Source organism: Orcinus orca, chromosome 4 (assembly GCF_937001465.1).
Source record: "Orcinus orca chromosome 4, mOrcOrc1.1, whole genome shotgun sequence".
Lineage (NCBI taxonomy): Eukaryota > Metazoa > Chordata > Mammalia > Artiodactyla > Delphinidae > Orcinus > Orcinus orca.
Window position 1 is genome coordinate 82,375,754 of NC_064562.1, and position 14,135 is coordinate 82,389,888.

General features: G+C 39.1%; 1 protein-coding gene across 2 annotated transcripts in view; it reads left to right on the forward strand.

Annotated features, from left to right (window-relative positions):
- The window catches only part of USP46 (ubiquitin specific peptidase 46), a 62,632-nt gene that overhangs the window by 27,478 nt on the left and 21,019 nt on the right, over positions 1-14,135 (forward strand). For both annotated transcript variants that reach the window (XM_004268276.3, XM_033425444.2), the window contains exons 3-4: positions 1,569-1,782; positions 3,194-3,423. In XM_004268276.3, the coding sequence (XP_004268324.1) occupies positions 1,569-1,782; positions 3,194-3,423 (444 nt within the window). The remainder of the gene's footprint in view (positions 1-1,568; positions 1,783-3,193; positions 3,424-14,135) is intronic.

Here is a 14,135-nt window from a genome sequence, read left to right on the forward strand (position 1 = left end):
ACCATAATGGTTTCTACCTCTTGGCCTATAATGAAGGATCCATGAGAGCTCCTGTTGAAGGTACTGACATGAGACTGAGGCACATTTGTGGGCACTCGGTCAATGTTAGTTCCTTTTCTTTCCCAGACGTTGTCCACTGGCCCAGGGCCAAGTGTTACTAAAGGGTGTCTGGCTGAAGGTGAGGTACCGAGTAACAGAGAAAAGAATGGTAGGAGGAGGCTACAGTACTGGAATATAGGACATTGTGTTGATGAAATACTGACTCCTAATTTTAATGCAGTTTTTTTAGGCATAGTGCAAAGGCCTCTTGCTTAAGCTCTGTGAGGATAGTTATTGAAGTTGCTGGAATTCTACCTTGTGCAGGGAAAAGACAAGTGCAGACTATGGAGGAAAAAAGAACTAAGGCCATCTCCTAGTCTGTGGAAGCATTGTGAGACCTAAACTTATTAATAGTTTCATTTATGTTTATTTCGAATGGTAATTCATGAAAGTTACAGCTTCTCTTTAAAAAGAGGTTTGTCTCATTGCATAATTGTGTCAAAGTAGATTAAAATATATAAAAATAGGAAGTGTTCTATCTTAACATACGTAGAAATGTCACGTTAAGGATGGTGGTGCATCTGCCTTGCTCTTGGGCAGACAACACACAAGCCAACAACCAATCTTGAAATGCTCATGTTCTATTTTAATCTTACACAGCAGTTCGTAATCTGTTATTAATCTTCTGATTTCCTTAGTTTGTTTTCCTTTTCATTTTAACGTGCATGAAAAATTCTAAAGTGAATGTCTCAGCTATGTGTTCACCCGCAGAGTTGGTTATTATATAGTCAGTTGAAAACCAGGGAGATGATGACTTACTTTTTCCCTCGTTAATCATAATCTTGAGTATCCGTGGCTTTTGAGAGGTCATACTATTACTCTGTGGGCCCTAATCAGATTGCAGGAGACCAGGAACTGGGTGGTACTGTTGTATTGAGACAGTTGCTACTTTGGCGGAAATAAGTTTGCTTTGGAGAAAGTGAGGAAATGTGGTCTGAAGCCAATGGCAGGCGTGCTGGAATCTTGAAAGAGAGAAACTAAAACAAGTCCCCATTCGGTGAAGACTGTTTTAGCTGAGCAAGTGGTTCCTAGTTCCTGGATTTCTTTCTGATTGAGATTTTTATTTTCCCTGTCATAGGAGTTTTGATGTGTTGCCTTGTGACATCTTTTGTGTAGCCAGCTGCTTTTCTGCGTCTCCACATCATGTCGATTTTTTTCTTCTTCAGTGTCTCTCTCTTTTTTAAGCACCAGAAAGTTTCACTAGATTTTTTAAAATCAAGGCCGAGTGCTTCTTATCATCTTAGAGACTTTTAATGGGCTAGAGAGCTACCAGGCTTGCATATACTAGCATTCATTTCCCTGGTGATGTTCAGAGTGCCATACTGGGCTTCTACCACCGTGAGCAGGGCTGTGATACGCGGAATCTGGGCTGGTTCACATGGAGGGTGGCCCTCTCCCTCTCCCCACCTGGTTCGGAGGTGGTGCAGCCCCGGACCCTGATTTGAACCATCCCTGTTGTCCTTTGGCAGTTCGGAAACACATGCTACTGTAACTCCGTGCTTCAGGCCTTGTACTTCTGCCGGCCCTTCCGGGAGAATGTGCTGGCATACAAGGCCCAGCAAAAAAAGAAGGAAAACTTGTTGACATGCCTGGCAGACCTTTTCCACAGCATCGCCACGCAGAAGAAGAAGGTTGGCGTGATCCCACCAAAGAAGTTCATTTCGAGGCTGAGAAAAGAAAATGGTGAGTAGCGTGGAGACGAATGGGTTTCAGGCTCTGAAATAAGGAGAATTGACAGTTCTGTATATCCTCAAAACGAAACCTTTTTTTTTTTTAAATGGGAAAATAGTATGGCCAACTACTCAACTATCATTTGAAAAGATATTTCTCCTTTTCCACCCAGTATATAAAACAAAACTGAATTAAGGATATACTTAAAAATTCAAATTTATCATTCCATTTTGGAGTGACCTTTTCTTTTTGCTCCACATTGGAAGGAGTTTTTTCTGGGTAGGATCATTGTAAGAGGAGAAATTGCCCAAGGCAGGACACTGATTGGAATACATAGGTTGATGCAATAATTGAATAAAATAGTACTATCTTATAAACTTGTCATAAGTGATTAAACTAAATGCAGATTGTCTAATCAGAGGCTCTGCTGTTTTAAAAATAATACCTTTGATTTTTGTTTGCCTAAGTTGAAGGATATCAAGCTGATATTTTTCTGTGATAAAAAATGTCCTGCTGTCACCTGATTTTCTTCTTTTTTTTCTATATTCTTTTTTGTGTGTGTGTGAGAAGCGGTGGTAGACATGAGGTTTTTCCAGAAGTTCTGCATGGGTAATTTTTATGACTATAGAAATATTTGATATGACAACTTGTGTTTAGCCTAGATTTCAGCCTTACTGCAACAGACTTGCACAGTTAATCAGATGTTTGTTTTATAAAGTCTCATTTAATTTGATTGCCGTCTTTTGAAGTTGTTGTAGTTTATACACACCAGAATAGAAATAATCTGAGAAGGAAACAGAGCCCTCCCAAGTCTCCTTGTGCACATGATTAATAATGAAGTTTCACAGCTGCATTCATCTCTTGATTGTTTGTCCTTATGGCAGGGAACAGGCTGCTGGAATCATTTGTATTTGGTTTCAGAACACTATCAGATAGATACATTCTCATATATATCCCTCATCTCCCTTATGTGTTTCATTTAAGCTGCTTCCAGGTTGGTCCAGGGTTTAATATGATCTTTGGGAAGAGACCCTGTTGCTCTGCATAAATTACGAAGTGAATAATTGATCATTGGTGGTCACATCATATTAAATACTGATACTTTATCAGGGAGTTTATCAAGTAATTCCTGTTCTTTTTCTTTTTCTTTTTTTTTTTGTAGAACAAATAAAAATGTTGGTAGCTTTTTATATATATGATGACTTCAGGAAGATATGGGAAATTTAGTTCTTGGTGGGTGGTAAAAAGTGGAAGTGAACAAAAATTTTTTAAAAACTTATCCATTGAAGTTGCAAAATAGAGGTGAACGTATTCCATACGTGTCCACTCTTTCCATATAAAAATGGAAGTGTGGTTTGTAAAATTAGCATTTTCTTTGCTTTTCAATAGCCAGAGATTGAAATACCGACCCTCTCCTTTCCAGATCTCTTTGATAACTACATGCAGCAGGATGCTCACGAATTTTTAAATTATTTGCTAAACACTATTGCGGACATCCTGCAGGAAGAGAAGAAACAGGAGAAACAAAATGGAAAATTAAAAAATGGCAACATGAACGAACCTGCGGAGAATAATAAACCAGAACTCACCTGGGTCCATGAGATTTTTCAGGGAACGCTCACCAATGAAACTCGATGCTTGAACTGTGAAACTGTAAGCATCAGGAGGGCTTTCATGTAATTTGCTTGTGTATAGTTGTACTAACTGTGTTGTGCGTGAGTGTAGTGTGGTATCGTAGCACCTAGCAGTTGTCTTCAGTATGTGCATACCGTTCTGTTTATGTGTATGAGCCTCAGATGCAAACTTTTGGAAGCATGTCTCCATCTAAGACGTCTCAGCTGGCTGAAGTAGAGTGATGAGGGAAAATCTCAAGAACTAGATTGCTGTGCCTCATGGACTAATTTTAGGGTCTACCAATTGGAAGTATTGAACTGGACCTCCACCGGTTATCTTGAAATGAGTTTGGCCACGGGGAGGTCATGTGTGACTTAGAACAGACCACCTCCCCAACATAAAGGGAATCAGCTGTGTATGGTGAACTTGAAATCAGAAGACAGGCTTGACTTTTTTTTTTTTTTTTGGCTGCTTTGGGTCTTCGTTGCTGTGCGCGGGCTTTCTCCAGTTGCGGCGAGCGGGGACTACCCTTCCTTGTGTTGCGTGGGCTTCTCATTGTGGTGGCTTCTCTGTTGCGGAGCAGCACTAGGCGTGGGCTCAGTAGTTGCAACACACAGGCCCTAGAGCGCACGGGCTTCAGTAGTTGTGGCATGTGGGCTCAGTAGTTGCAGTGCACAGGCCCAGTAGTTGTGGCGCACGGGCTTAGTTGCTCCATGGCATGTGGCATCTTCCTGGACCAGGGCTCGAACCCGTGTCCCCTGCATCGGCAGGCGGATTCTTAACCACTGCGCCACCAGGGAAGCCCCCAGGCTTGGCTTCTGATTTTCTAGCAGTTAGCTGGGTGTATGGGACAAGTCCCTGACAGCACTGTTGCCAGGGCTGGGTTAGCTTATGTGTCTGGGTGAGTCTGGCACATGGTAGGTAGGCACTTAGTGTTAGTTGAATTTGAAGACATTTTCCAGGGCGTGATTCAGGATGTTGCCTTGGCTTTCTGTATTTGATTTAACTCTCTGAGTGGCCTCTTAATGTGGTAGTTAAAAGCCCAGCTTTAACTAAAAAAAAAAAAAAAAAAAAAAGCTTTTTAAAGGCTTTAGGGCCAGGCTGCTCAGTTTGTATGCTGGCTCTGCCAGTCAGCAGCTGTGGGACCTTGTGCAAATTATTCACCCTCTCTGACCTCACCTCATCTGTAAATTGGGGATGATGAGAGTGCCTGTCTCGTAGGGTTGCTAGGAGGATTAAATGAGTTAGCTTTTGGAAAGCACTTAGAACCATGCTTGGCACATACCAACTGTGCAGTAAAACCCAACTATTACTATTTATGATGACTACTAATAACATAGAAAGTATGGGTTCATCTGAGGTCTCAGAGTTTCTTAATAACGTCATATGAAAAATTCTGTAGGATTGTGCATCTTTCTGGGGAGAGAGACAGTAGTTGCATCAGATTCTGCCAAGGGACTGGCACCCAGAAATGGTTAAGAAATGTGGATTTAAGTGGGAGGCTCTTTGTTTTTTGGCAGTCTTCTATCCTTCTAAACAATTTTTGAAGCATTTGGAGCATTTGAAGCATTCTGGTTTGTTCCTTGTAGAAACAATTAGAAAACATAGCTAAGCAAAAAGAGACTAAAAGTTACCAGTAATCTCCCCACCCAGAGATGATAAATTTGTAACACTTTCTAAAAATTGTGATCACGTTAGCCCGGAGATAACCATTTTGAAATATATCCTGCCAAAACATTTTCTACACATACTTATCTATCTAGAGATCTCTCCTCCTTCCCTTTCTCCTTCTGTTCCAGTAAAATTCAAATGCATACAGAAATAGAATAGTATAATACATCCCATATGTGTATGACTGAGGATCAATGATTGTTAACACGCTGGCCCATCTCAGTCATCTTTCCTTTCACGCCCCCTCCCACTTCACAGAACTGGTCTATTTTTAAGCAAGTCCCAGGTAACATCATTCCATTTGTAATTTCTTCATTACTTTGTTATATATCTCCAAAAGGTAAGAAATCTTTTTTAAAAAAACATTGGTACAATGCCATTATCACACCTAAAAAGAATTCCTTTAAATCATTGTTCACTCAGTGTTCGTTTCTCTGATTATGTCACTTTTTCTTTAAAGCAGCTGGTTAATTCAAATCAGTATCCAAACGTGGTCCACACATTGCATTTGGTCAGTATGTGTCTTAATCTATGAGTTACCACCCCTCCTTTTTTTCCCTTGTAGTTTAGTTGTTGAAGAAATCAGGTTGTTTGAAAGAATTTCCCACATTCTGGAAACATCCTGTGGTGTTTAACTTGTATTGTGAAATGGCAGTACGTTTCTACCATCCTATTCTTTGTTTCTATTCAACCCACCTATTTTATATTCTTTTTTTTTTTTTCCTCTTGCCTTTGTATCAATGAAACGTCTGTCTTCCTTCCTATTTTTTTTTTTTTTTGTTGTTGTTGGTTTTAAATTCTTTTAGAGGTTACTCTAGAGACTACAATACACATCCTTAACTTGGTTTGTTTTTTTTTTTCCACTTTCCCAGCAATGCTAGAACCTTTGGAACCCTTCATCTTCTTTTCCTTCTTTTGCATTATAGTTTTGTGATGAACTCCTGAGTTTTAACATTTTATGTGTTTTAATCCATTGCAGTTTTTTTATTCTTTTTGATACTAAATTTATTTTTAGAGTAAATTCATGTCCTTTTTAAACATCAAAATTAGGGCTATATTGTACGTAGTATAATCTGCAGACTTGCAGTCTTTTTGCTTTCTTCCCTTCTTTTAATAAGGGAGTATCCCTTGGTACCATGCTCACCTTACCTCTTGTATCTATTCTGTCACCAGGTCCTGTCTTCTTGTGTCTCTTTAATCCTCTTCATCCCTCCTGCTCCCACCCTGGCTCAGGCCACCCATCACCACTTTCTCCTGTTAATGTCTCATGCCCGTTTACTTTTTTAGAGCAGCCAGAAGAACCTAGAAGGGTAGAGGAACCCATCAGCTCGTGACTGGCCGTCTCAACTAAGCTACAGCAGTAACTTCCTACTGGGTTTTCTTGCTTTTCTCTTGCCCTTTTCCATGTTACTCTCCTGCCCAAAGTAGAGTAGTGGCCTCCAGTTTCTTTATCTTCTTTGAGAGAGTATGTGTACGTTTTGATTTATCTGTTCTTTGAATGTTTGCTAGAACTCGAAACTTACCTGTGCATCCCTAAAATAAATAGCCGTTTGGATTTTTTTTGCTCTTTAGATGAATGGGATCATGCAGTGTGTATTCTTTAGTGTCCTGGTTTTTTTTTTTCATTTTTTTCTCACTATCCCATGTGAGATTTATTTGTGCTGTTGCATGAGGCTTAAGTTCATTCGTTTTCATTGTCATATAGTATTCCATTGCCTGAATATACCACAATTCGTGAATCCATTTTACTGTTGGTGGGTATTTGGTTGTATCCAACTTGAGGCAACTATGAACAATGCTGCTGTGAACATTCTAATACATATACAATCTAGTGTACATAAATCTAGTTCCTCTAGGATATATACACAGAAGTAGATTTGTTAGGTCATAAGATGGGCTTACCATTAAACTCATTAGAAAATATCAAATTCCCCCAAGTGGTTGTACCATTTTATACACCCAGTGCATGAGCATTCTTATTCTCCACATTCTTGTCTATACCCACTGTTCTCAGATGTCTCTTCACTTTGGTAGTATAGTGGCTGTTGTATAGACAAGTATTCTTTTATTCAATAAATACTTTTTTTTTTCTTCCCACATCTGCTAACTAAAGGTATAGACACTGAGGATGCAGTGAGAGCCTGGCCTTTCTGAAACTTTGAGCATGGAAGACAGACATTAATAACAAAGTGGATAATTCATTTTGTGGTGACAATTGCAAAGTTCCGTGAAGGAGTACAGAGTATTCTGTGAGCTTAGATACAGGAACCAGAACAATGGGGCATCACATCTCTACATTTAGCCGGGAAACCTGCCCTAGACTGTACAGCTGGTCTAATTCTTTTGGTTATCTTTGAAATTAACAGTTACTACATCCATCCTGTGATTCTCTATGTGGATTTTCAGAAAGGCTCAGTCACATTTGTAGTTTCTTTTTTTGTCTGAGAACAGGTCAGTTGATCCCAACAGATGCAAATATTGCACCCGCAGATAATTGTATTGCAGAAGCTGTCACAGAGCCTGTTTTCTCGTGGAGGGTTACCACGGATCGGAAGCCTGTGCCCAAAGATTCCTCCAAAACTTTGGGATCACACCATAGAGTTTGTTTAGCGGGATTCCAACCATTTATACTTCGTTTGTGGAAGAGAATGAGAGTGTGTGGGTGTGTCTTTGTGGAGGATGGTGCACTCTGAAAAACGTACATTTATTATCCCCTGAAATGATTACATTTGAGGCAGGAGTGCTTTCCACCTTCCCCGCTCTGGAGTTACTTGGATAATCACCTCCATTTTCTTAGATCCTTTAACTGGACGGGATCCTACGAGTCACCTAATCCTTCCTCTCCCAGTGCCCGAGTCCCTTCTGTGACGTCCTAGCCAGTTGGTCACCAGCATCTGCTGGATCCTGTCCAGAGATAGGGAACTCAATCTTCCCAGGCGATGCCTTCCATTTTTAGAAAGCTCTAATTGTTAGAAAGCCCTTTACTTTCTAAGAAAATGCATAGTCTGCGGGCTTTTTAGTTGTTACTGTAGAATGTTGAGAACTTAGTGTAAAAGAAGACCTAAGTTAAAAGTTTTCCTTCACAGGATGAGAAATATGGGGCCCCGTTTAAGTAACGTCCTCTGCCCAGGGCAAGCAGCCTTTACAGAGCGCTTCCGGCAGAATTGCCAAGACCATTAGTGAACACTCACAGTGGGATTGAACTGCACTAGATCTGGAGCAGCAAATTAGCCCCTGGGGGAGCCTCGCTGTAGGGGCGGCCTCAGCTGGTAGTTCCTCCAATTGTGCAAAACCCTTTGTGCCAGTCTTCATGCTTTCAGACGACAATTTTTTTCTTTTTCTGGGTCTCACCCTTTGTAAACGTTGCCTGTGATTGCAGTGCAGATGTCAACTGAGGGGTTTATGGAGACAAACGGTTTCATTCTGCAGTAGACTTGGAGAGACAGTTTTAAGGGGGTCATTCAGTGCTGACTGTCCCAGATAACCGTAACCAAGGCACTCCAGAACGGAGGCCTGGGGATTTTCCAGTCTAGCCTCAGTGTTCCCTTGGTTGGAGCTTAATTTTGTTGTTGTTGTTAATTCCCGCCCCCCGCCCCCACTTTCTCTTTCAACTGAGTTTTTGCTTTGCAGATCTGTGGTTCTCAGTGCTTCTCAGTGGCTTTAAGACTGAGAAGCCAAAAGGTTGTCTAAAGAGCTGCTTTGTGAAGTTCCAATTGTATGCCCCTTCTTGTTTTGTTTGCAGAGGTTAAAATTGACTCAGTAGAGCTTCTGAGCCCTTCACAGAAGAGGAGTGGGGATGGGCGCTGTGGTCAGGTGGAGTCACTCGCTGAGGGGTGGTTCTGAGTCCCCAGGACTCAGGTGGGCTGTGGTTGCCACTCTTCCTGAGCCCAACAATTTGGCACCGACTCTGAGCCAGCACGTTTTCAGTCCCTGGCTGAGCAGCGTGGAGCTGCCACCTGGTCACCTTTTCTGCTAAGCCCAGCAAAGGCGGCTGGGGATTTAGAAGCACATTTGAATAGGATTTTAATTACTCAGGAACTTAGCAAAGCTCATGATTTTTTTTTTTTTTTAATTACTCAGGAACTTAGCAAAGCCCTGTATATTAATTTGTTCTATTAATTGGTTTGTAATGAATTAAAAACAAGAGCAAGTAGGGTCTCTTCCATCCTTTTAAAACTAGTTTTGGGGGAACTCCATGCCCAAAATCGGGGGAGAAGAAAGGAGAATAAGATGTAGCCTGTACCTGCCGAGAGTATCAGTCTTAGTGATACATATGTTTCCTTGGAGACAAGCTGTGTTTTCACTTAGACCAGAATGAGATCCTTGTGTGTGGGAAGAAAATGGTTTTATTTTCTGGCAGCTTTCTGGGAAGAGATAAAAGGAAAAAAAAAAAAAATTGCTTGATCACTCATTGCTTTTGACTATGTCAGTCTGAGACAGGGGGAGAGAGAAAAGTCCAAATGGAAGGGTTTAGTGCCATGTTTTGATGTCACCGGTGGGGCCATCCACCTGAGCAGTGCTTTCTCTTAATTCTGGAAGCAGTTTGCACTGGGAATTGAGAAAGTTACAGTAACTTTCTCCAGTTCTTTAATTAGATTTGTACCTTTCTTCCCTCTCCCTGAAACAAGTACAGGGAAAGATTTGCATCTAAAGGGAGACAGTGTTTCTTTGTTTTCATCCCCCTTCAAGTACAGGACCTTTAGTAGAACTATCTAAATTATGTATGACTTCAGTTGGCTATAATCGTTTTATTATCTCTCAGAGAAAGGCCATTTAGGTTTAAAAAAAGTTTTACTAATTAAAAAATATAATACCTGTGAATTATTTTTTAAAAAACAGGCACAGGAATGTATAAAAAGAAAATCATTCATAATTCTTCCACCCAGATGCCATTATTGGCATTTAGATATCTTTTCATTTGTTCAGTCTTTTGTTCAGTTATATATTCATTTATTTAGTAAATATTTATTGTGTACCTATTAAATACTGGAAATTCTTTTATGTACTAGAGATATAGCAGTTAAAACAAACAGAAAAGATAGTCCCTGCTCTTTTATTTACTAATATACACATTTAAAGCTATACATTTTCCTTTTAGCACTGTTTTAGCTGCATCTCTCAAATTTTGATACATTTTCTTTGTCATTAGTTCAAATTATTTTCTAATTTCTCTTGTGACTTTTTTTCTTTGACCCATGTATTACTTAGAAGTGTGTTGTTTGATTTTCAAATATTTAGTGTTTTCCTAGGTATCTTAATATTTTCCAATTTCATTCTGTTTTGGTTAGGGAATATATTCTGTATGATTTCAGTCTTTTACAATTCATCATGACATGTTCTGTATCCTAACACACGGTCTATTTTGGTAAATGTACTTGAAAACAGGGTCTCTCAACCTTAGAACTATTAACCTTTCAGATCAGATCATTCTTTTTTGTGGGGCGCTGCCCTGTGCATGTTTAGCAACATCTCTGGCTTCTACCTACTAGATTCCAGTAACATCCCCCAAAATGTGACAACAAAAACGTCTCTAGACATTGCCAAATATCCCCTGAAAGGCAGTTTCCTTTGTTAAGAACCACCGAGTTGAAAATAATTTATATTTTGTAGTTGTTGGGTATAGTATTCTATAGTTACCAGTAGGTCATGATGGTTGGTAGAGTTATTCAGATTGTCTGTGTTTTTCTTGATTTTTTTTCCCCCATAGTTTTATATTATTTGCTGAGGAAGTAGTGTTAAAATTTCTAACTATAATTGTGGGATTTGTCTTATTTCTCCCTCTAATTCTGTCAGTTTTTGCTTCATGATTTTTTTTTACTTTTTAAAAACAACTTTGTTGAGGTGCAATTTAATTACCATGAAATTCATCCATTCAGTGATTTTTTTGGCGGGGGTGGTGATTTGCTAAGTTGTGTAACTATGACCAAAATCCAGGTGTTTTGGGGGGTGGGATTCTTACAGCCATTTACTGCTTTTTTTTTTTTAACATCTTTATTGGAGTATAATTGCTTTACAATGTTGTGTTAGTTTCTGCTGTATAACAAAGTGAATCGGCTATATGTGTACATATATCCCCATATCCCCTCCCTCTTGCACCTCCCTCCCACCCTCCCTGCCCCACCCGTCTAGATGGTAACAAAGAACCAAGCTGATCTCCCTGTGCTATGCGTCTGCTTCCCACTAGCTATCTATTTTACATTTCGTAATGTATATACGTTAATGCTACTCTCTCACTTCATCCCAGCTTACCCTTCCCCCTCCCCGTGTCCTCAAGTCCATTCTCTATGTCTGCGTCTTTATTCCTGTCCTGCTCCTAGGTTCTTCAGAACCATTTTTTTTTTTTTTAGATTCCATATATATGTGTTAGCATACGGTATTTGTTTCTCTTTCTGACTTCCTTCACTCTTCCTTCAGTCTGTATGACAGACTCTAGGTCCATCCACCTCACTATAAATAACTCAATTTCGTTTCATTTTATGGCTGAGTAATATTCCATTGTATATATGTGCCACATCTTCTTTATCCATTCATCTGTCGATGGACACTTAGGTTGCTTCCATGTCCTGGCTATTGTAAATAGAGCTGCAATGAACACTGTGGTACATGACTCCTTTTGAATTATGGTTTTCTCAGGGTATATACCCAGTAGTGGGATTGCTGGGTCATATGGTAGTTCTATTTTTAGTTTTTTAAGGAACCTCCATACTGTTCTCCATAGTGGTTGTATCAATTTACATTCCCACTAACAGTGCAAGAGGGTACCCTTTCCTTCACACCCTCTCCAGCATTTATTATTTGTAGATTTTTTGATGATGGCCATTCTGACTGGTGTGAGGTGATACCTCATTGTAGTTTTGATTTGCATTTCTTTAATGATTAGTGATGTTGAGCATCCTTTCATGTGTTTGTTGGCAGTCTGTATATCTTCACTGGAGAAATGTCTGTTTAGGTCTTCTGCCCATTTTTCAATTGAGTTGTTTGGTTTTTTTTGATATTGAGCTGCATGAGCTGCTTGTATATTTTGGAGATTAATCCTTTGTCAGTTTCTTTGTTTGCAAATATTTTCTCCCATTCTGAGGGTTGTCTTTTCTTCTTGTGTATGGTTTCATTTGCTGTGCAAAAGCTTTTAAGTTTCATTAGGTCCCATTTGTTTATTTTTGTTTTTATTTCCATTTCTCTAGGAGGTGGGTCAGAAAGGATCTTGCTGTGATTTATGTCAAAGAGTGTTCTTCCTATGTTTTCCTCTAAGAGTTTTATAGTGTCTGGCCTTACATTTAGGTCTTTAATCCATTTTGAGTTTATTTTTGTGTATGGTGTTAGGAAGTGTTCTAATTTCATTCTTTTACATGTAGCTGTCGAGTTTTCCCAGCACCACTTATTGAAGAGGCTGTCTTTTCTCTATTGTATATTCTTGCCTCCTTTATCAAAGATAAGGTGACCATATATGCGTGGGTTTATCTCTGGCCTTTCTAGCCTGTTCCATTGATTTGTATTTCTGCTTTTGTGCCCATAATCCAGTTTTAAAACATTTCCATCACACCAATAAGATCCTTTGTATTGGGCAGTTAATCTCTGTTGCAAGCCTTAGGCCACCGCTAAGCTACTTTCTGTCTTTAGATATTTGCCTTTTTTGGACATTTCATGTATATGGAATCATACAAGATCTGGTCTTTTGTGTTTGGTTTCTTTCACTTACATAACACTTTTGAGATTCATGTGTGTTGTAGCATGTGGTTCATTCCATTTTGTTGGTGAATACTGCTCCAGCTTCATATATTTTTGAGGCTCTGTTATGAGGGACTTCCATATTTTTGATTATGTTTTTCTAGTAAATTGACCCAAGTATTAGGAAATACCATTTTTATTTATCATAATTTTGTCTAAAATCTATTTTCTTATATTAAATAGCCCACTATATATGTATATTAACTCTTTACATAGTATATTTTTTTCCATTCATTTTTTTTCAGCTTACCTGTTTCTTTATATTTAAAGTATAGCTCTTGTGGGCAGTATGTAGCTGGTCTTGCTTTTTAAAAAAATTCAACTCAACTTCTGACTTTTACTTGAAAAGTTTATTACTTTAGTGTTTATTATAATTATTGATATGGTTGGGTTTGAGGCTCCCATTTTATTATTTGTTTTCTATTTATTCCCCCGGAGCTTTTTGTTTCTCTCTTCCTCCTTCTCTGCTTTTTAAACGTTTTTCCCTTTTTGGATTATTTGTGTGTGTGTATATTACATTGAACAATTCCATTTTAATTTTCCTCTTAGTATATCTTTGTACGTTGTTTTTTATCAGTTGCTCTGGAGAGTACAGTGTATTCTTCACTCTTCACGGTCCCCATCCAATTAATAATGTTCCATTTCGCATAAGACATAGTTAACTTATAACTGTGTAGGTGCATATTCCTTCCACCCCTGACCTACCTTGTCCTTTACGCTATAGTTGCTACATGTATTACGTTTATGTATGTTATAACCCCCACAGGACAGTGTCATAATTCCCATTTTTGATGCTCTTCACTTTTTCTTGAGGATCTGGATTTCCATCTGCTAGCTTTTCCCTTTGGTTTAAAGAATTTCCTGTAACCTTTCTTGTAGTGCAAGTCTGTTAATAATGAATTCTGTTCACTTTTATCTTCATTCTTGAAGGATATATTTATGGGATGCAGGAATTCTGTTTTGATAGCTTTTTCTTTTAGCATACTAAAGATGTTCGGTGTCTTCTGGCCTCTGTAATTTTTGATGAGAGGCCAGCTTCCAACAGAATCATTCTCTTGTAATGTGTCATTTAAAAAAAAAAATGTTTATTTATTTATTAGCCATGCCACGCAGCTTGTGGGATCTCAGTTCCCCGACCAGGGATTGAACCCAGGCCACGGCAGTGAAAGCCTGGAATTCCAAACACTAGGGCACCAGGGAGCTCGCTGTAATGTGTCATTTTTCTCTAGATGTTTTTAAGATTTGCTTTTTTACCTTTGGCTTTCAACAGTTTGACCTTGGCTGGCCTTCTTTGTATTTATCCTGCTTGGTGTTTGTTGAGTATCTTCAATTTATAAATGTATGTCTTTCACCAA